Source organism: Scyliorhinus torazame, chromosome 11 (genome assembly GCF_047496885.1).
Source record: "Scyliorhinus torazame isolate Kashiwa2021f chromosome 11, sScyTor2.1, whole genome shotgun sequence".
Lineage (NCBI taxonomy): Eukaryota > Metazoa > Chordata > Chondrichthyes > Carcharhiniformes > Scyliorhinidae > Scyliorhinus > Scyliorhinus torazame.
Window position 1 is genome coordinate 247,224,106 of NC_092717.1, and position 23,390 is coordinate 247,247,495.

General features: G+C 47.5%; 1 protein-coding gene across 7 annotated transcripts in view; it reads left to right on the forward strand.

Annotated features, from left to right (window-relative positions):
* The window catches only part of ankrd29 (ankyrin repeat domain 29), a 127,618-nt gene that overhangs the window by 22,942 nt on the left and 81,286 nt on the right, over positions 1 to 23,390 (forward strand). For 5 of the 7 annotated variants that reach the window (XM_072468525.1, XM_072468529.1, XM_072468530.1 and 2 more), the window contains exons 2-5: positions 412 to 552; positions 736 to 834; positions 15,058 to 15,156; positions 17,576 to 17,674. In XM_072468525.1, the coding sequence (XP_072324626.1) occupies positions 412 to 552; positions 736 to 834; positions 15,058 to 15,156; positions 17,576 to 17,674 (438 nt within the window). The remainder of the gene's footprint in view (positions 1 to 411; positions 553 to 735; positions 835 to 15,057; positions 15,157 to 17,575; positions 17,675 to 23,390) is intronic. The other 2 variants (XM_072468527.1, XM_072468528.1) reach the window with 2 other exon arrangements.

Below are 23,390 nucleotides of genomic sequence, written 5' to 3' on the forward strand. Positions count from 1 at the left end.
AACATAATTAACACGCAGATTATCTGCTCATTCTTATATTGCTGTTTGTGGGAGTTTGCTTTGTTCAAATTGTCTGCCCCATTTCCAATATTTCAATAGTGACTATATTTCAAAAGTACTTCATTGTTGTGAAGTGCTTTGGGAGGTCCTGAAGTTGTGAAAGGTCCTCCTGGTCTTTCTTTTAAGGGATAGGCTCCTCAGTGGAGTACCAGGCATGTTTTAACCACAAACACATTTGGAATACAGAATTCTTGTCACAAATGATCTGTTGATGCAATAGTGTCAATTGAACTGTGATTTCCTCAGCTCCAACTTAAAATTGCACAATGTTTAAGAACCATTTTAATTCACTTACATGTTTTGATGATGATGTATTTCAGTACTGAAACTGAACTTGTATTTTTCTAACAGAGGGAAATGCCACTTGCAAATGCCGTATTCTGGACTGCACGAAAAGGAAACGTGACTCTCTTGAGGCTGCTTTTAAACAGTGGTCGAATGGATGCAGACTGCAGAGACAGTGTATGGTCAATGAATGCATGTCAACAGCAAGTATATCTCTTTCCCATAATCCATTGTGGGAGGGGTTACAGCAAAGCTTTCACTAGAAAACCATCTGTATTTTCCTAACTGCATGCATTGTCCGCTAATTCCATCCGATTCATTGGTGATTTCAATAAATATCCCAACCAGCTACCCAATTCTTGATGATCATTAATGTTTTCTTATTGGCAGCTTGGGACCACTGCTCTGATGGTGGCTTCCTACTGCAATCATAAGGATTGCGTTCGGGAACTGATTCTGCAAGGAGCAAACATCAATATCCAAAGAGAGGTAATGCAAAGCAAGTGTTACTGTCATGGGTGTATGTGCAGTAAGAAGTCTTACAACACCAGGTTAAAGTCCAACACTAGCTTTCGGAGCACTGCTCCTTCCTCAGGTGAATGAAGAGGTATGTTCCAGAAACATATATAGAGACAAATTCAAAGATGCCAGACAATGCTTGGAATGCGAGCATTTGCAGGTCATTAAGTCTTTACAGATCCAGAGATAGGGGTAACCCCAGGTTAAAGAGGTGTGAATTGTCTCAAGCCAGGACAGTTGGTAGGATTTCACAAGCCCAGGCCAGATGGTGGGAGTTGAGTATTCATCTGGATCTGTAAAGACTTAATTACCTGCAAATGCTCACATTCTAAGCATTGTCTGGCATCTTTGACTTTGTCTATATATATGTTTCTGGAACCTCTTCATTCACCTGAGGAAGGAGCAGCGCTCCGAAAGCTAGTGTTTGAAACAAACCTGTTGGACTTTAACCTGGTGTTGTAAGACTTCTTACTGTGCTCAACCCAGTCCAACGCCGGCATCGCCACATCATGGGTGTATGTGAACTGGGGACTATTCACCCAGGAAACGTTCTACAAGTTGGAGGATGTGTCCATAGATAAATCATTAATTTGTTTTGTTGGGCTCAAAATGGGAAGACTGGGAGCTGACAATAGAAATATTTAAAATCATGAAGAGGTTTTGATAGAGTAGACGTGGCTAAGTGGTTAGCACTGCTGCCTCACAGGTACATGGGTTTGATTCCGACATTAGGTCACTGTGCGGAGTCTGCACGTTCTCCCCGTGTCTGTGCGGGTTTCCTCCGGGTGCTCCGGTTTCCTCCCACAGTCCAGAGATGTGCAGGTTGGGTGGGGTTAAGGGTGGGGGAGTGGGCGTAGGTAGAATGCTCTTTCAGAGGGTTGGTGCAGACTTGATGAGCCAAATGGCCTCCATCGACACTATGGGAATCCTGTGGACGTAGAGTAGATATTTCCAATTTTTTTTGTTCTGGTGTGAATGAAAACTAGAGGCCATCAGTAGTCACAAATAAATCCAATGTGGAATTCAGGACAAATGTCTTTACCAAGAGAGTGATATGAATGTGAAACTCCCTGCCACACGGAACAATTGAAGAAAATATATTAGATGCATTTAAAGGGAAGCTAGATAAGCACCCGATAGATCTGTAATGTTATTGGGAGGTGGTGGCATAGTGGTAATGTCACTGGACTAGCAATCCAGAGACCCAGACTGATGCTTTGGGAACATGGGTCAAATCCCATCGTGGCAGAATAAATTAATAAAATTTGGAATTAAATGCTTCTCAATAATGGTAACCATGAAACAATCATTGATTATTGTAAAAGACCATTTGGTTTACTGAAGGATTTGGGAGAGCTGTCCCACACTCTAGTCAAGCAACAGCCTGACATTGTCATATTCGCAGGATCATACCTCACAGGCAATGTCCCCGACATCACCATCGTCATCCCACTGGCAGGACAGATACACCAGGGGTGGAGGCACAGTGGTATACAAATGGGAAGGAGTTGCCCTGGGAGTCCTTAACATTGTCTCCTGACCCTATGGAGTTTTATGGCATCAGGTTAAACATCGGCAAGGAAACCCACTGCTGATTACCACTGACCTTCCCCATTCAGCTGATGAATCAGTCCTCCACAATGTTGAACACCAACTGGAAGAAGCACCAAGTGTGGCAAGGGCGCAGCATGTACTCTGGATGGGACTTCAGTGACCATCACTACAACTGACCGGCTGGCTGAGCGGTAACAGACATGGCTGCTAGACTGGGTCTGCAACAAGTGGTGAGGGAACCAACAAGAGGGAAAAATTCACTTGGACTTGTCTTCACCAATCCACCTGCCGCAGATGTATCTGTGCATGTCAGTATTGATAGGAATAACCATTGCATAATCCCTATGGAGACAAAGTCCTGCTTTCAGATTGAGGATACTCTCCAGCGTGTTGTCTAGCTCTGGAACTATGCTAAATGGGATACATTTCAAACAGATCTAGGAGCTCATAACTGAGCATCCAACAGGCACTGTGGGCCATCAGCAGCAGCCACTGTGTACCACTGTTAGGACCAGGATGGGAGGAGGGCACTGTCTCTCTCTAGTTCCACTACTCCACAGGTCACACATATATTTAAATATTTCTCTAGCTAGCTCTGCAGCCAAATCTGCACTATACCTATTAATTTCAGAATGGCCACTCATAGAATCATAGAATCATAGAAGTTTACAGCATGGAAACAGGCCCTTCGGCCCAACCAGTCCATGCCGCCCAGTTTTTTACCATTAAGCTAGTCCCAGTTGCCCGCACTTGGCCCATAACCCTCTATACCCATCTTACCCATGTAACCATCTAAATGCTTTTTGAAAGACACAATTGTACCCGCTTCTACTACTACCTCTGGCAGCCCATTCCAGACACTCACTACCCTCTGAGTGAAGAAATTGCCCCTCTGGGCCCTTCTGAATCTCTCCCCTCTCACCTTAAACCTATGCCCTCTAGTTTTAGACTCCCCTACCTTTGGGAAAAGATGTTGACTATCTACCTTATCTATGCCCCTCATTATTTTATAGACCTCTATAAGATCACCCCTAAGCCTCCTACGCTCCAGGGAAAAAAGTCCCAGTCTATCCAGCCTCTCCTTATAACTCAAACCATCAAGTCCCGGCAACATCCTAGTAAATCTTTTCTGCACTCTTTCTAGTTTAATAATATCCTTTCTATAATAGGGTGACCAGAACTGCACACAGTATTCCAAGTGTGGCCGTACCAATGTCTTGTACAACTTCAACAAGACGTCCCAACTCCTATATTCAATGTTCTGACCAATGAAACCAAGCATGCCGAATGCCTTCTTCACCACCCTGTCCACCTGCGACTCCACCTTCAAGGAGCTATGAACCTGTACTCCTAGATCTCTTTGTTCTATAACTCTCCCCAACGCCATACCATTAACTGAGTAGGTCCTGGCCTGATTCGATCTGCCAAAATGCTTCACCTCACATTTATCTAAATTAAACTCCATCTGCCATTCGTCGGCCCACTGGCCTAATTGATCAAGATCCCGTTGCAATCCTAGATAACCTTCTTCACTATCCACTGTGCCACCAATCTTGGTGTCATCTGCAAACTTACTAACCATGCCTCCTAAATTCTCATCCAAATCATTAATATAAATCACAAATAACAGTGGACCCAGCACCGATCCCTGAGGCACACCACTGGTCACAGGCCTCCAGTTTGAAAAACAACCCTCTACAACCACCCTCTGCCTTCTGTCGTCCAGCCAATTTTGAATCCAATTGGCAACCTCACCCTGGATCCCGTGAGCTTTAACCTTCTGCAACAACCTACCATGCGGTACCTTGTCAAAGGCTTTGCTAAAGTCCATGTAGACAACGTCTACTGCACTACCCTCATCTACCTTCTTGGTCACTCCCTCAAAAAACTCAATCAAATTTGTGAGACATGATTTTCCACGCACAAAGCCATGCTGACTGCCCCGAATCAGTCCTTGCCTCTCTAAATGCTTGTAGATCCTGTCTCTCAGAATACCTTCTAGCAACTTACCTACTACAGACGTTAGGCTCACCGGTCTGTAGTTCCCAAGCTTTTCCCTGCTGCCCTTCTTAAACAAGGGCACAACATTCGCCACTCTCCAATCTTCAGGCACCTCACCTGTGGCTGCCGATGATTCAAATATCTCGGTTAGGGGACCCGCAATTTCCTCCCTAGCCTCCCACAACATCCTGGGATACATTTCATCAGGTCCCGGGGATTTATCTACCTTGATGCGCTTTAAGACTTCCAGCACCTCCTCCTCTGTAATATGCACACTTCTCAAGACATCACTATTTATTTCCCTTAGTTTCCTAACATCCATGCCTTTCTCCACCGTGAATACCGATGAGAAATATTCATTCAGGATCTCACCCAACTCTTGTGGCTCTGCACATAGATGCCCTTGTTGATCCTTAAGAGGCCCTACTCTGTCCCTAGTTACTCTTTTCCCCTTTATGTATCTGTAGAATCTCTTTGGATTCTCCCTTGCATTATTTGCCAAAGCAATTTCATGTCCCCTTTTTGCCCTCCTGATTTCCCTCTTAACTCTATTTCGACAATCTCTATACTCTTCAAGGGATCCACTTGATCCCAGTTGCTTATGTACGTCATATGCCTCCTTCTTCTTTTTGACCAGAGTCTCAATATCTCGAGTCATCCAGGGTTCCCTACTTCTACCAGCCTTGCCCTTCACTCTAAAGGGAATGTGCTTACCCTGCACCCTGGTTAACACATTTTTAAAAGCCTCCCATTTACCAGCCGTCCCTTTGTCTGCCAATAGTCTCCCCCAATCTACCTCTGCAAGTTCCTGTCTGATACCATCAAAATTGGCCTAGCCCCAATTAAGAATTTTAACTCTTGGGCCAGACCTATCATTCTCCATAGCTATCTTAAAACTAATGGAATTATGGTCACTTGTCCCAAAGTGATCCCTCACTAGCACTTCTATCACTTGCCCTTCCTTATTTCCCAAGACGAGGTCAAGTTTTGCCCCCTCTCTAGTCGGTCCATCCACATACTGAATGAGAAATTCCTCCTGAATACATTCAACAAATTTCCCTCCATCCAAGCCCCTAATGCTATGGCTGTCCCAGTCAATGTTGGGAAAGTTAAAATCCCCTACTACTACCACCCTATTATTCTTGCAGCTATCTGTAATCTCCTTACATATTTGCTCCTCAATTTCCCGCTGACTATTTGGGGGCCTGTAGTACAGTCCTACCAAGGTGATCTCTCCCTTCTTATTTTTCAGTTCCACCCATATAGACTCAGTGGGCGAACCCTCGGATATATCCCCTCTAAGTACTGCCGTGATGTTCTCCCTAATCAAAAACGCCACTCCCCCTCCTCTCTTACCTCCTGTTCTATCCTTTCTATAGCATCTGTACCGCGGAACGTTGAGCTGCCAGTCCTGCCCCTCCCTTAGCCATGTTTCAGTCATAGCTATAATATCCCAGTCCCATGTGCCCGTCCATGCCCTGAGTTCATCCGCTTTGCCCGTCAGGCCCCTTGCATTGAAATAAATGCAGTTTAATGTAGACCTTCCTTGCTCTCTGCCCTGCTTTCTCTGGTCATGCTTTACACACTCTCCCTTCCTGCCTTTTGTTTCTGTCCCCACTGACTTCCTACATCGGTTCCCATCCCCCTGGCACATTAGTTTAAACCCTCCCCAACTGCACTAGCAAACACCCCCCCGAGAACATTGGTTCCGGTCCCACCCAGATGCAGACCGTCCGATTTGTACAGGTCCCACCTCCCCCAGAACCGGTCCCAATGTCCCAGGAATTTGAAACCCTCCCTCTTGCACCATCTCTCAAGCCACGTATTCATCCTAGCTATCCTGTCATTCCTACTCTGACTATCACGTGGCACTGGTAGCAATCCTGAGATTACTACCTTTGAGGTCCTACTTTTTAGTTTAACTCCTAACTCCCTAAATGCAGCTTGTAGGACCTCATCCCGTTTTTTACCTATATCGTTGGTGCCTATATGCACCACGACAGCTGGCTGTTCACCCTCCCCCTCCAGAATGCCCTGCAGGCGCTCCGAGACATCCTTGACCCTTGCACCAGGGAGGCAACATACCAACCTGGATTCTCGTTTGCGTCCGCAGAAACGCCTGTCTATTCCCCTTACAATTGAATCCCCTATCACTATAGCTCTGCCACTCTTTTTCCCGCCCTTCTGTGCAGCAGAGCCAGCCATGGTGCCATGAACCTGGCTGCTGCCACCTTCCCCTGGTGAGCCATCTCCCCCAACAGTTTCCAAAACGGTAAATCTGTTTTGGAGGGAGATGACCGCAGGGGATCCCTGCACTGCCTTCCTACTCTTCCTCTGTCTGTTGGTCACCCTTTCCCTATCTGCCTCAGTAATTTTAATCTGCGGTGTGACCAACTCACTGAATGTGCTTTCCACAACTTCCTCAGCATCGCGGATGCTCCAAAGTGAGTCCATCCGCAGCTCCAGAGCCGTCAAGCGGTCTAACAGGAGCTGCAGTTGGACACACTTCTTGCAGATGAAGGAGTCAGGGACACCAGAAGGGTCCCTGACTTGCCACATCTCACAAGAGGAGCATGACACGGGTCTGAGCTCTCCTGCCATGACTTAAACCTGAAGTTAAGTTTGAACTACACTACACAGCTAGGAGAAAGTCAAAGAGAGAGAAATCACTTACCAGTTACAAGCCAATCACTTACCTGCTGGCTGTGATGCAATTGCTCCAGAGACTCCCTCACAGGTCTGCTTCTCTGCACCTCCTTCAGGTGAGCACCAAATTCCCTTAACTAGTTAATTACTTTACTTAATTAACTTGATTTTTTTTTTTTTTTTGTCACTCCCCTCTTACCCGAACTCAGCCTTACCCAAACTCAGATACACTCTGTTTGCCTTCAGCACTCTGTTTCTAAAGGCACTTCAGCCACACCCTTTGTATCCTTCCTGATTTACAGTCAGCCAATAGGCCTGCTCCCAAAACTGATCTCTCTCCCAAACAGCTGACCTGCAAGGTAAGGAAGTGGTTAAGCAGTACTTACCTCACCCACAGCGCGCCCTTTTAAACTGTCCCCTCTGCCTCGCAGCTCCCGCGCTTTTTGAAACTCCCGCGCTGTTTCCAAGGTCCTGGCTCCCTCTCTCTCCCGAACAGCTGACCTGCAAGGTAAGGAAGTGGTTAAGCAGTACTTACCTCACCCACAGCGCGCCCTTTTAAACTGTCCCCTCTGCCTCGCAGCTCCCGCGCTTTTTGAAACTCACGCGCTGTTTCCAAGGTCCTGGCTCCCTCTCTCTCCCGAACAGCTGACCTCACCCACAGCGCGCCCTTTTAAACTGTCCCCTCTGCCTCGCAGCTCCCGCGCTTTTTGAAACTCCCGCGCTGTTTCCAAGGTCCTGGCTCCCTCTCTCTCCCGAACAGCTGACCTCACCCACAGCGCGCCCTTTTAAACTGTCCCCTCTGCCTCGCAGCTCCCGCGCTTTTTGAAACTCCCGCGCTGTTTCCAAGGTCCTGGCTCCCTCTCTCTCCCGAACAGCTGACCTGCAAGGTAAGGAAGTGGTTAAGCTAACTCACTGCCCAAGTTTCTTCAATAAACACCAAAATTAATAACACAGTATCAAATTTGAAAATATAATAATATATGCTGGCCTAACCAAAAAACACACACACGCAAAATACAATCAAATAGATGAATTCTGAAAGACTTCCAGTGACAGGGATGTGCTGAGCGGACGCACAAAAGGTGTCACTCCTCCTGGAAACCTGTCATTAGGCACTTTTAGTTCAAAAGTAGATCGCTAAATCCAGGGATGGAAAGGTTGGTGGCACCACAAGCGACGCTAAAGGGGGAAGGTCGAAGACCAAGAGAACTGGTTGTGCCACAAAAACCTCCTCATTCTGGGCAACCGCAGGTTATCGGGGGCAGACACCCTTCGGAGTGCATGGCACAGATGGCGTGCCAACTTGTTGGAGTCCATCATCACGAAACTGCATTGGGTACCAAGACCGGGAAAGGATCCTGAATTGGGCAAGGCACACATGGTCCTGTAAGTGGGAGGGACACTCAATCCGTTTGTATCAGGACACTGGGGTAGACTTGGCCTAGCGCCAGGTGGCCCTTTACAAGACAATGTGCGGTTCGGAGTGTTGTACCCCGGGTGACGTTCCAGGGTAGGGAGTACTGCTTCACCGCACTGGCAGATGCTTACATGTTTGTGCACGGGCTGGGAAGGCCACAACACCAGCAGTGAACCAGAACTCTAATCTCATCGGTAAAAAAAGAAAAGGAGAGACTATTTGCACGGGACCCATTTGTCTCATCTGCCACAGCACAACTCCCAAAGGGGAAAGAGTACCTGGCAGTAGTGGGGGGGGGGGGGGGGGGGGGGGGGGGGGGAGAAAACTCTGCATGGGTGGAAAATAGGGGGGAAGAGAGAGGGGAGCCCACAGGAGCACGGGAGAGGGGGGAAGGGGGAGCGGACAGGCTCAGGGGGAAAATTGAGGGATAGGGGGATGCGTTGCCCAGATCCTTGTGGGGGTGGGGGGGGGGGGTCACCCAGATCCTTCTGCGGTGGGAGAGCCACCTCCGTGCTTGTAGGGTTTTGCCCAGATGCATGTGGGGGTGGTGGGGATGTTGTTGCCTAGATGCTCATGGGGGGTTACCCTGATGCTTGTGGGGGCAGGGAGGGGGTTGCCCAAATGCTTTTGTGTTATGGGGGGATCGCCCAGTGCTTGTGGGGTGGGGTGTGTGATTCCCTGATGCTCGGGGGGTGGGGGGAGAGGGGGTGGGAAGGGGGGGGGTCTGCCCAGTTGCTTGTGTGATGGTGTGGGGTCGTTTTTAAACTTGTGGGGGGTCTTCAATGCCTGTTGGGAGAAGTTTATTTCAAACACAGATCAAGATGCCCTTTATAGATGGCTGTATCTGGCCCATTCCACCAGAGAGATGCCACAAGCCACACCCCCAGATTCTGTGTACACTGAGTGCAAGATGGTCTGGAGTGAAAACACGGCTATGCCGAGAAGGGACTTTGAGGAAAACTTGCAGTCGGTCGATTCAGAACGTAGAGCGACTTCAGAGCAACTTCCATTCACTTGTTGCTTTGGGCTGGGTCTGGCGCTTCAGGAGTTCTTGTCCTCTTTACCCAAGTGATTAATCATACAAACATTGAAAATAGAAGCAGAAGGAGATCATTCGGCCCTTCGAGCCCGCTCCGCCATTCATATTGATCGTGGCTGATCATCAAGTTCAATACCTTGATCCCGCCTTCCTCCCATATCCCTTGATCCCTTTAGCCCCAAGGGCTGGATCTAATTCCTTCTTGAAATTACACAAAAGTTTTGGTCTCAACTACTTTCTGTGGGGGTGAATTCCACAGATTCGCCACTCTCTGGGTGAAGAAATTTCTCCTCACCTCAGTCCTAAAAGGTTTACCCCTTATCCTTAAACTATGACCCCTAGTTCTGGACACCCCCACCATCGGGAACATTCTTTCTGAATCTATGCTGTCTCCTGTTAGAATTTTATAAGTTTAACATCCTCTCTCACTCTTCTAAACGCCAATGAATATAATGCTAACTGACTTAGTCTCTCCTCATATGACAGTCCCGCCATCCCAGGAATCAGCCTGGTAAACTTTCGCTGCACTCCCTCCATAGCAAAAACGTACATCTTCAGATAAGGAGACCAAAAAGAGATGGCCGTTGTCTGGCACTTGTGTGGTGCGAATGTAACTTGCCACATGTCAGCCCAAGCCTGGATATTGTCCAGGTCTTGCTGCATTTGGACTTGGACTGCTCCATTATCTGAGGAGTCGCAATTGGTGCTGAACATTGTGCAGTCATCTGCGAACGTCCCCATTTCTGACATTAAGATGAAGCAGCTGAAGATGGTTGGGCCTGGGACACGACCCTGAGGAACTCCTGCAGTGATATCCTGGAACTGCGATGATTGACCTCCAAACACCACAACTATCTTCTTCTGTGTCAGGTATGACTCCAACCAGAAGAGACTTTTCCCCCGATTGCCATTGACTCCATGATGGAGAGTAGACTGATAGGATGGTAATTGGCTGGATTGAATTTATCCTGTTTCTCGCGCCCATATGCTGTTTCTGGGGCCTATAGCCCTGACAACCCCTCCTTGGCCTGATGGGCGGCCCGGTCTTCAGGGTGTGTCATCTGACCTGAGCTACCAACAGCAATGCGAGGCCATCCTCTGCGGGACCAAAACCACCATCCATTTTGGTACCTATAAAGAATGGGAGAAGGAGAGAGACTGACAAAGGGCCTCCACTCAAATCTCCCAAGGCTTCCCCAGTGCCCTCCCCTGATTCACACACTCACCCTTTTGTTGCAAGGATGTCCCCAGTGCTGAAGCCCAGTGTTTGATTGTTGGCTGCTGCCTCTATAGTACTGACGCTGCTACAGGTCAGGAAAACTGTTTAGCTTCAAAGTTTGACTGAAATGCGATGCACTAATCATCGTCTGAGACATGGCACACGTACCCATGAGAATCCATTTGAGAATATTTTGTTTATGAAGCGGTTAACAGAAAGATTTGAAAATCAACTACATAACAGTCCACACATCACAATAATCATTAAACAACAAGGAAACATCACTGGTCCATATTGGTACCAATACCAAGCTATATTAGCTACTTTTCACAGAAAAAAGCCACACAGCATCACTCCTCGCAGGTTCCTCAACAGAAATGGAGAATAATGAAAAATGAAAAAATGAAAATCGCTTATTGTCACAAGTAGGCTTCAATGAAGTTACTGTAAAAAGCCCCTAGTCGCCACATTCCGACACCTGTTCAGGGAGGCTGGTACGGGATAAACCTGAGAATGAGCTGTTAAGTGCTGTCACCACAACAACGCCATATCCTTATGTAAGGGTCCTTCTTGTTTCTTCCTTCATTTCTCCTTTCTTTTATTTTGCTGTTATTATTTTAAACCATGGATGATTATTGGACATGTCACTTTAAGGCAAGCAGTCTGTATCTTTAATTCAAGCAAAGAACCCAGCGGTTACAGGAGAGATCACTCGTGGCTTAAAAACAGGAGGTGCAGACTTTTTGGCACCAGTGAGCGAGATGGGGCTGCGATTCGGTTTGATCGATTGGCTGGTGGCCAAATGAATTATCCCAAAAGGCCACAGGTGGTGACTGGATCCTATCCCACTGGGATGCTTTTCAGTGTCCCAAGGTTTCAGTTTTGATTCTGGCAACCCTCCAGAAGCTAGCTGAGAGTGCTACCTCTCTCTCCAGAAAGCTTGTGGGTGCTGTATTCCTGAAACCATGGAGGCCTGAACACAAACCACGAACTGAAAGCAAAGCTTAAACAAAAGTAAGGTGCCTCCCGAGAAGACTGTGAGTACTGCATTTCTAAACTACAGGGAAATTGAATGAATGAATCTGCAGAGTAGACATTACCGGCTTCAAAACAGAAACTTTAACCTGCAAGTTTGCTGTGAAGAAAGGTATGCCATAAAACCATCACCTGGAACAAAAACTCTTTTTCTTTTCACTTATGATTTTACCACTTTCCACCCCTCTGTGTTTGTCTGTCTTGTGTCTGTGTACAGGGTGGGGCACGTTTTTTAAAAAAATTAATTAATATTTTTATTCTCCTTTTTCACATTTTCCCAGATTTACAGCCACCACCAATAAACAATAAGCACTAACGAATACAATGTCAACAACAATCCCATCCTCCCACCAAACCCCCAAACAGCTGCCCAAATGTTAACATAAACAAATAAGAAAAAGGAATCAGGAATCACCCATAGTCACCATTATCACACAGTCCCCCTCCCCCAACCCTCCCAACCCCCCACCAATGTTTGATGTAATCCAATTCTTGAAAGTGCACATTGAATAACGCCCATGATTTGTAGAACCTCTCCATCCTTCCCCTCAGTTCAAACTTAACCTTCTCAAGAGTTAAGAATTCCAGCAGGTTCCCCCCGCCACGCCAGGGCACAGGGTGGAGAGGGGAGGGTGGGGCACGTTAAAAGTTGGAATAAGGTATAAGGTAAAAGTTAATCAGTTGTATTTGCTGCATATTTCATTATAGTTCTTGTTAGAAATAAACTAATAGTGTTTATAGAATCATAGAATTTACAGTGCGCAAGGAGGCCATTTGGCCCATTAAGTCTATAACGGCCCTTGGAAGAGCATCCTACCTAACCCTTCACCCTGTCCCCATAACCCAGTAACCCCACCTCATAATCTTTATTGTCACAAGTAGGCTTACATTAACACTGCAATGAAGTTACTGTGAAAATCCCCTCGCTGCCACATTCCGGCGCCTGTTCGGGTACACGGAGGGAGATTTCAGAATGTCCAATTCACCTGACAGCACGCTGATGCACGATCAATGACCACTAAAGCGAGGTTGTAGTCCAACTGAACGCTCTCCCGTGGGTGCGTTTTCGGCCGTCCCGAGATACCCTTTAAAGCACGCCAGCCAGTGCTTAAAGATTGCCGCTGAGTTCGCCGCGTGGGGGCTAAGTTGCAGACACTCCGGCTTGATTTGGAGCTCCATGCTTTCTTCTTAAAAAAAACTAGCTTATTAAATTGATGCTTGATCAATGACCACTACAGCGAGGTTGTTGTCCAACTGAAGGCTTTAATAAGCTAGATGTTTCCGCCAGCAGCTCAGGTGCAGAATGAGGGCTGCTGGGGCGGCACGGGTTCTTATACCCCACCTATCAGGGCGGAGCTATCATACACTAACCAATAGAAAGCATACAGTTTCCACCAATGGTGCTTTAGCCTATCAGGTACCGTAATACTTATAATACCACACACGCCTTTCGGGAGGAAACCGGAGCACCCAGAGGAAACCCATGCAGCCACAGGGAGAACGTGTAGACTCCACACAGACAGTGACCCAAGCCAGGAATCGAACCTGGGACATTGGCTCCGTGAAGCAACAGTGCTGACCACTGTGTTACCGTGCTGCCTCTAACCGTTGAACACTAAGGGGTATTTTAGCTTGGCCAATCTATTTAACCTGCACGTCTTTGGACTGTGGGAAGAAACTGGAGCACCCGGAGGAAACCCACGCAGACACGGGGAGAACGTGCAAACTCCGCACAGTCACCCGAGGCTGGAATTGAACTTGGGTCCCTGGAGCTGTGAGGCAGCAGTGCTAACCACTGTGCTACCGTGCCGCCCATTTACATTTACAAACATGGTGATTATAATTATTAGACAGCCAAGGGTCAAAGATTTGGGGTATTTTATAAGAATTATTGGTTAATTCACTTGTGTTGTGACCCCGGGGCCTGTGAGGCAGGAATTGACTGCGCACTAGCCCAGGGTGCCATAACACTTATTAACAATAGCCTTCAGATGTGAAACTAGAGGATGCTCACAGTTAAAGTGAGTTAAAGTGACCTTCAGCATATAACCAAGATCGGGGCTCTGCTGTGAAAGTGTTTTTAGTTACCCCTGTCATGCCACAATATTTAAAGATGGCTTGAAAGCCCCACAGACAAAAAGCCCCTCAACGTCCCCCCCCCCCCGCCCCCCCCCCCCCCTCCTGACACCTAACCTGGAACGCTTCCACCCCCTGACCAAGCCCAACCCCCCCTGAGGGTCCCCCCACCCCACCCCCACCAAACACTGGACAGCTCCAGTGGCCTTGAGCTGCATGCCGGAAAACTGAGGAGGCTCCTCACCTCCTCAGTCCCCCTCAGCAGCCACTGCGCCAGCTTCATGTTTTTAAAAAGGAGTGCTAAACGACGCCCGCATGATTTCCCGCTGGGGAACCGGTTCATTCCCAAGAAGCAGTTAGATTCGACTTGAATCTCGCTAATGAGATGGAAATTAATGCAAATTGGGGTCAATGGTAGACTCGCCATATTTGGGCAAGACCTGGAATTCGCCATTGGGAGCAGGCCGATTGGATGACAAACTGAATTGAGCCTGGCGTGAATCTCGATTTTGGCTTTTCCCACTGCTTAACCAACACGTCCAGATCCGTGCCAGGCACAATCAGGTGGTTAAGTCGCGCCAATGATCTCCCTTTGACAAAGCCGTGTGGACTATCCTTGATTTATCCTTGCCTCTCCAAGTGGAGATGAATTCTGTCCCTCAGAATTGTTTCCAGCCGTTTCCCTACTACTGAAGTTAAACTCACTGGTGTCTAATTTCCTGGTTTGTCCTTACTTCCCTTCGTGAATAATGGCTCCACATCAATAGTCCTCAGTCCTCCGGCTCCTCTCCTGTGGCCAGAGAAGATTGAAAAATATTTCTCAGAGCGGCTGCAATCTCCTCCCTCGCCTCCCACAGCAATTTGGGATACATCTCATCTGGATCCAGGAATTTATCCACTTCTCGGCCTTTTAAAACTGTTCATACTCCCCCCTCTCAATGTTAAGTCATTCAAGCAAATCGCAATGCGCCTCTCTGATTTCTATGCCAACACCATCATTCTCCTGAGTGAACACTCAATGAGCAAAGTATTCACTTAAAATCTCATCTGTCAGTGTGGGAAGAAAGAAACGTTAACAATTAGGAAGAACAACAACAATTCAAACTGATTGAAATCATTACAATTAACTTAATTAAAACCTGATAAAAGATTGAGAATGGTAGCAGTTTTTTGCTGAGTGAATAAATGTGCTTTCTTTATCCCCAGTCAGGTTCCACAGCGTTATACTTTGCTGCCCAACAAGGAAATGATACAGTTGTGAAATTTCTTTTGGAGTATGGGGCTTCCACTGAATTATCAACTAAAGTAAGAGAATTAAAGACTCTCATCAGATGGAAACTGCACTGATATATCTCACATAACTGGAAGGCATCGATGATTGACACCTTGATTTATACCTGTGTTATCATTTCAATTGTTGAATTTGCAATTTATCCAAAAGTTAGAAAGGAAATAAAACACACAACTACAAAGAACAAAAGAACAAAGAAAAGTACAGCACAGGAACAGGCCCTTCGGCCCTCCAAGCCTGTGCCGACCATGCCGCCCGTCTAAACTAAATTCTTCTATACTTCCTGGGTCCGTATCCCTCTATTCCCATCCTAATCATAGAACATAGAACATTACAGCGCAGTACAGGCCCTTCGGCCCTCGATGTTGCACCGACCTGTGAAACCACTCTAAAGCCCATCTACACTATTCCCTTATCGTCCATATGTCTATCCAATGACCATTTGAATGCCCTTAGTGTTGGCGAGTCCACTACTGTTGCAGGCAGGGCATTCCACGCCCTTACTACTCTCTGAGTAAAGAACCTACCTCTGACATCTGTCCTATATCTATCACCCCTCAATTTAAAGCTATGTCCCCTCATGCTAGACATCACCATCCGAGGAAAAAGGCTCTCACTGTCCATCATGTATTTGTCAAGATGCCCCTTAAACATCACTATCGTCCCTGCTTCTACCACCTCCTCCAGCAGCGAGTTCCAGGCACCCACTACCCTCTGTGTAAAAAACTTGCCTCGTACATCTACTCTAAACCTTGCCCCTCGCACCTTAAACCTATGCCCACTAGTAATTGACCCCTCTACCCTGGGATAAAGCCTCTGACTATCCACTCTGTCTATGCCCCTCATAATTTTGAAGACCTCTATCAGGTCGCCCCTCAACCTCCTTCGTTCCAGTGAGAACAAACCGAGTTTATTAAACGTCTCCTCATAGCTAATGCTTTTACAACTGTATGTTTCAGATTAAAGCTTCCAACAATAGTGATTTGTATGTGTGCACAATTCCTGAAGGTTGGGCAAGACACAAGGCTAACAGGATCCTGGGCTTTATAAGTTGAGGCACATGATACAAAAGCAAGTAAATTATGATGAATCTTTAGAAAACACTGGTTTTGCAACGTCTGGAGCATTGTGTTCAATTCGCTTTAGGAAAGTTTTGAAGATATTGGAAAGCGTGCAGGAAAGACTTACAAGAATGGTTGTGGGATGAAAGACTTCAAGGTAGAATGGGAACTGTTTTTCTTAGAGAAAGGAAGGTTGAGAGGAGATTGGATGGAGATGTTCAAAATCATGAGGGTATCTGGACAGATAGATAGGGAAAAACATTGGTGGAAGGGTCGAGAACCAGTGGACATTAGTTTGAAGTGTTTGCCAAAAGAACCATAGGTAACATAAGGAAAACAATTTTATGTGACGATGTGGTTAGGATCTGCATTGCATGAAGAAATTGGGTGGGGTGGGGGTGGGGGGGGGGGGGGGGGGGGGTGGGGGGAGAATTCAATTGTGCTTTTTCAAAGGGAGTTGGATACTATCTGAAGAGAAGGAAAATGCTGGGCTGTGAGAAAAAGGGAGAGTGAGTGGTTCTGGCTGAAGTGACAATGGGTGTTCTGACATCATAATAATAATCTTTATTAGTGTCACAAGGAGGCTTACATTAACACTGCAATGAAGTTACTGTGAAAAGCCCCGAGTCGCCACACTCCGGCGCCTGTTCGGGTACACAGAGGCAGAATTCAGAATGTCCAATTCACCTAACAGCAGGTCTTTCAGGACTTGTGGGAGGAAACCGGAGCACCCGGAGGAAACCCACGCAGACACGGGGAGAACGTGCAGACTCCGCACAGACAGTGACCGAAGCCGGGAATCGAACCCGGGTCCCTGGCGCTGTGAAGCAACAGTGATAACCAATATGCTCCCGTGCAAGATGCATTTGCACCAAGGAGTTCCAGTAACATTGAAATTAATGGGGGTCAGGGAAATATTTCCAGTGGTTGGAGTCATACCTAGCACAAATGCAGACGGAAGCCAATAATCTCGACCTAAGACATCGCTGCAAATGTTCTTCAGGAAGTGTCCTCGGCCCAACTAACCAGCTGGATCACCAGTAACCTTCCCTTGGTCTCTGTTTTAATTGTTCTCTGTGGTCCTGTGTTAGAAAGAAGATTAGCTTGTTCCAAGTCATGATCGTGATCCTGTGGCCCTCTGCTGGTGGTAGATGCCAGGTCAGGATAGGATCATGTTTGGCAATAATGCCGATAGTAATCATGCAGCATGTTTTCATTTATTGTCAAAATTTACACATGAAGAATAAGGTTCTAGAACATGACCAGTGCCTGTGGAAATTGGGTTCTAATAAAGAAGCCCTCAGGAAATAAAAGCATGTGAGAAAATTGAAGGTAAAATAAAATAAATTCTCCATCTTTTCTTCCTGCACAGGATGGTGCTACTCCCCTTTCGATTGCCAGTCAGTATGGGCATATCAATGTGGTGGAGACATTACTCAATAGAAGATGCAATGTTAACATTCAGCTGAAGGTAAGAACTTAGTGTGACGGAGGGACACGACCGTTTGGTGTTTGAAAATATCACCTGAATCCTTTATGAAATGTTCTCATGGGATGTGGGCATCGGTGGCTAGGCCAATATTTATTACCCCTCCTTAATTGCCATTGAGAAGGTGGTGGTGAATTGCCTAACTTGAAATACTACTGTCTACCCAGTTTGGACGCTGTTTGAAAGTGAGTTCCAGGATTGGTCAACAGTGACAGAACTGGGGTGGCATGGTGGCAAGGACCCCCGTTCAGCCCCAGGTCACTGCCCGTGTGGAGTTTGCACATTTTCTCCATCTCTGCATGGGACTCACTCCCACAATGTGCAGGGCAGGTGGATTGGCAACACTAAATTGACCCTTAATTGCCAAAAATAGGAATTGGGTACTTTAAATAATTTTTTTTAAAACAGTGACAGACAGTGATGTAAACATAGAAACAGAAATAGGAGCAAGAGTCGGCCTTTTGGCCCATCGAGCATGCTCGGCCATTCAGTTTCATCATGGCTGGTCCTCTATCTCACCGCCGTTTTCCTATGCTTTCCCCACACCCTTTGGCACCTTTATTTATTATGATCCCAACATTTGCCACAGTACTGGACGGGAACCCCAATCACTTTTCTAAAATTTGTAAAATATTTCGCTCCAGGAATGATTCCATGCACAAATAGGGGCATGATACATTAAATTAAACGTTATTATCAACACAGAATTAAACTACTTTTAACAGCTCAGAAATATAACTTACAATTACTAGTTAAACAATGCTTAACAGTAAAAAGAAATACTTTAACGCCTAACTGCTACCTTCTGTATCTCCAATCCAGCAAAACCCATCACAGGTCAAAACCGCCTTTTAAATAAATTTAGCAAACATAGGGGGCAGGATTCTCCGACCCCCCGCCGGGTCGGAGAATCACCGGGGGACGACGTGAAATCCGCCTAGCCGCTCCGCCGCTGTCTGCCGAATTCTCTGGCGGCGGTTTTCGGGCGGGGTCGGGGATCACGCCGCACCAGTCCCCCCCCCCCCCCCCCAGGCAATTCTACGGGCCCTGATGTGCCGAGCGGCCGCCCGTTTTTGGCCAGTCCCACCGGTGTGAAATGGACATGGTCCATTCCGGCAGGACCTGGCTTGGAGGGCGGCTTGCGGAGTCCTCTGAGGGGCGGTGGGATCCGGCCCCGGGGGGGCCCCCACTGTGGCCTGGTCCGCGATTGGGGCCCACTGATCTGCGGGAGGGCCTGTGCCGTGGGGCACTCTTTCCCTCTGCGCCAGCTTCTGTTCGGCTCCGCCATGGCCAGCGTGGAGAAGAAACCCCCTGCGCATGCGCAGGAAACACGCCGGCGGTTCTGCGCATCAGCCAGACCACGCTGGCAGTCCTGCACATGCGGCAACTCGCGTCGGCCGGCGGAGGCCCTTTGCCACCGGTTGGCACGGCGCCAACCTCTCCAGCGGGCCTAGCCCCCGGAGGTGCGGAGGGTTCCTCACCTTCCGGGCAGCCCGATGCCAGAGTGGTTCACGCCGCTCTTTGGCACCAGTACGGAGCGCCCCGCCAATTCCGGGAGAATTCCGGCCAAGCTTACTTGCTAGCCTCTGGATGTCTTTTTAAGACAGCTTGGAGAGAGAGATCCCGTCAGGAAACAGCCTGCAGATTCTTGCCTGCGTCATACTGCTGCTCAACCTGACAGCCTTTTGCAGAATCTACTGTTCAGCTGGCAAAAAAACTGACTAAACGCAAGACTGACTGCTTCAGACTTGGCTCCTCCCATTAATTACTTCATCTTTATCCCGCTCAAGTACTATGACCTAATTACTTAAGTTTAAACATAATGGGCTAGATTCTCCGCCGCACGACATCAAGTAGCAGTGTTATAGGCGTGGAGAATCCAACCTCGGAGTAAAATGGGTTCAGTGCCGGGTGTCGAACTGTTTCCAATGCTCCGGTCCCTCACTGGCTTTGCGATTGAAGTTTGCGCCCCGCACCAGCAGGGGGATGCAAATGGATCTTAATTATTAACTGGTTGAGCAGAATATTCTGCAGGCCCTCATTATTCTCTGGCCTCTGGGCCAGGTATCACGTGGGTGAGAATTGGTGCAGGTCCAGACAAGCGTGGCCCTGACTGTCAGATCCCCGGCGCCTTTGAGGGACACCCCTGTTAAGTAATGGGTTAAGAGATATTGCAATTAGTTGTCTCATTTATGTTAAGTATCCATTAATTGACACTGATATGTAAAGGGGCTTCAGGTGGCCTCTGTCAGGTGGTGTGTTGTTAAGAGTTTTGTGCAGAGGCTGTGGAAGTGAAATAAATGGTGTTTGGTGAAAAGGAACAAGAACTAAAACGTCTAACAATTGGTAGCAGACAATGGATTGGGAAAACGAAGTTCAAAAATGGAGGGCACAGAAACGCAGTGCCAGTTCAGATAGTACATCGGATAGTGAACAGGTCCGCAGGAAAAGGTCGAGAACTATTGAAAGGACATCCCACAGCAGAAGGGAAAGATCAAGCAGTAGCAGTACAGAACGAGATACCAGGCGGGAGAGGGGACGTAGTTTGTCAAGATCTCGGAACATGAGTAAGACTACGAATACTAATAGGAGTGGAGGCTCACATGCACGTGAGATTTTGGTGGCTTCAAATAAATTCGATGAAAAAGTTATTAAAGAAGCTAAACAGCAAGAATTGCATAGTTGGAGTGAATTTGGGGTATACACGGAAGTACCGGATAGGGGACAAAGAGCTCTATCCCACAGATGGATTTGCACGGAAAAGGTTCTTCCGGATGGAACTTATAAGGCAAAGGCCAGGCTTGTGGCAAGGGGATTTGAAGAAAACTTAGAAGATCAGGATTTAAGGTAGATTCACCTACAGCAGGAAAGGTTATTTTAAAGATCTTCTTGGCTCTATTAGCCACAAAGGCATGGGAATGCAAATCTATAGATATAAAAGCTGCCTTTTTGCAGGGGGATCAGCACCAGAGAGACAATTTTCTATGTCCTACTAAAGAAGCAGCTAACACAGAAGGGGTACTCTGGAAGTTGAACAAATGTGTATATGGATTAAATGATGCATCTAGAGTCTGGTATTTTTCGGTAAGGTCAGTTTTGTTAAAGTTAGGCTGTTGCCAGTTGAAAGCAGATCCTGCAATGTTTTGCTGGCACTATAAAGGAAATCTTTCTGGCATTTTTATGATGCACGTCGATGATTTTTTGTGGGGTGGGACTAGTGATTTTGAAGCTATTGTAATCTCTGGTTTGAGGAAAGAATTCAGGGTTGGAAGTCAGGCGTCCGGTGCATTTAAATATATTGGACTGAAAATTGGACAGACTAAGTTAGGGGCAACTTTACGTCAGCAATCTTATTTGGAAAGCATCACCCCAATAGCAATTAGTCGTGGCCGAGTTTCACAAAAAGACGCAATGGTTTCAAAGATAGAAAAAGAGCAACTGCGAAGTTTAATTGGGCAACTGAACTGGTTAGGTAGACAGACTAGACCGGACGTGAGTTTTGATGTCTTAGAGTTGAGTACAAAAATGAATGATCCCAAAGTGGAAGACATAATAAGAGCAAATAAAGCGTTGGCCAAACTAAAAATGCAGGAGTGTGTTTTGAAGTTCCCGGTTTTAGGTGACCTTAAGCACTTGAAACTCATAGTTTATAGTGATGCGTCCTACGCAAATTTATGTGATGGGGTTTCAAGCGCAGGAGGTTTTATAATTTTCCTTTGGGGAACAATGGTAAATGTTGCCCACTTGTGTGGGAAACAAAGAAAATAAGGAGAGTGGTAAAAAGCACTTTGGCTGCTGAGACATTAAGCCTTGTAGAGGCGGTGGATATGGCCTTTTATATAAGTATGATATTGACAGAAATTTTGGGATTAGGGGATTTGGGTAATATACCTATTGACTGTCACATTGACAATAAATCCCTGTGGGAAAATGTGCACTCTACAAAACGTGTCAATGAAAAGACGTTACGGATAGACATCGCAAGTTTGAAGCAGATGTTGGGCAGAGGGGAAATAACAAAAAATTAAATGGGTCGACAGGAGCTATCAACGTCAGATTGTTTTACGAAAAGAGGGACGAGTTCACAGAAACTTTTGGATATTGTTAATGAAAGGCGCTTGTTTCTGTGACTGTTTTTTTTTTTCTTTCTCGTCCAAACAAAAACAAAAACATAAAAAAGGGAGGGAAATCATGTGTGTGTTTTTGAGTTTCTTGAAATTTTGTTTTCACCTAATTTTTTTTTTTCTCCAAGGAAGGGGAGACTGTTAAGTAATGGGTTAAGAGATATTAGCTGTTTAGCACACTGGGCTAAATCACTGGCTTTTAAAGCAGACCAAGGCAGGCCAGCAGCACGGTTCAATTCCTGTACCAGCCTCCCCGAACAGGCGCCGGACTGTGACGACTAGGGGCTTTTCACAGTAACTTGATTGAAGCCTACTTGTGACAATAAGCGATTTTCATTTCATTGCAATTAGTTGTCTCATTTATGTTAAGTATTCATTAATTGACACTGATATGTAAAGGGGCTTCAGGTGGCCTCTGGCAGGTGGTGTGTTGTTAAGAGTTTTAAGCAGAGGCTGTGGAAGTGAAATAAAGGGTGTTTGGTGAAAAGGAACAAGAACTTTAGACTCTTCATATCACAGCAACTAAAACGTCTAACAACCCCAGGACACTAGGTTGGCTCTTGGGGGATAAGGGCTACCTGCTGAGGTTCCAATGCCTCAATTGCACTGATGGGGCACTGCAGGTCACCCTCCCAGAGTGTCACCTGCTTTGTGATGGTCAACATTGCCCTCCACAACCTGGCATAGCAGTGAGGAGACGTGCTGGTGATGGAGGAAGAGCAACATGCGGCCTCGTGAGAATGAGCTGGACCAGGAGGGGCTGGAGGACGAGCCTTGGAAATATCCTCAGGAGCAGCTGGAGGGTGGAGGACAGGCAGCAGCAGTGAGGGTCCGGCCAGGGAGGCCCTCATCCTCACCTGCTTCTACATGGCTTCGTCCATCACAACACCACCTCTCATATTAGGTGGGAGGATGAATTGTGACAAGGATGCAGGGATTCTACAGCAAGATCTGGACAGGTTGGGCGAGTGGGTAAATCAATGGCAGATGCAGTATAATATGTATAAGTGTGAGGTTAATCACTTTGGAAGCAAAAACAGGGAGCGCGATTCTCCCCCCCCCCCCCCCTCCTCCCCCCCCCCCCCCACGCCAGGTGGGAGAATCGCCGGGGCACCGTGCGAATCGCGCCCCGGCGCCCCAACCCCCGCACGTGATTCTCCCACCCCCGAAACCAGCGCCGGGCTGCTCGGAGAATCACCGCAAAGGGCGTGCAGCGATTCTCTGGCCTGGATGGGCCGAGCGGCTGCTACGACACGACAGTTTCCCGCCGGCGCCGGCCACCCCTGGTCTCTGCCGGCGGCAACTCTGCGGGAACGCTGGGTGGGGCGGCCTGTGGGGGTGGGGGGGGGGTTCCTTCACCGGGGGGGCCTCCGATGGGGTCTGGCCCGCGATCGGGGCCCACCAATCGGCGGGCCGGCCTCTCTCCGCCAGGGCCTACCTCCTTCCGCGTGCGGCCCCAGAACTCAGGCCCCCTGTGGGGGCCAGAGTAGGTTGTGCCCGGGCCCTGTTCGCGACGTCGTGAAATGCGACGGCGTTCACGATGGCGCGGGCACTTAGTCCCAGGAGAGGAGAAT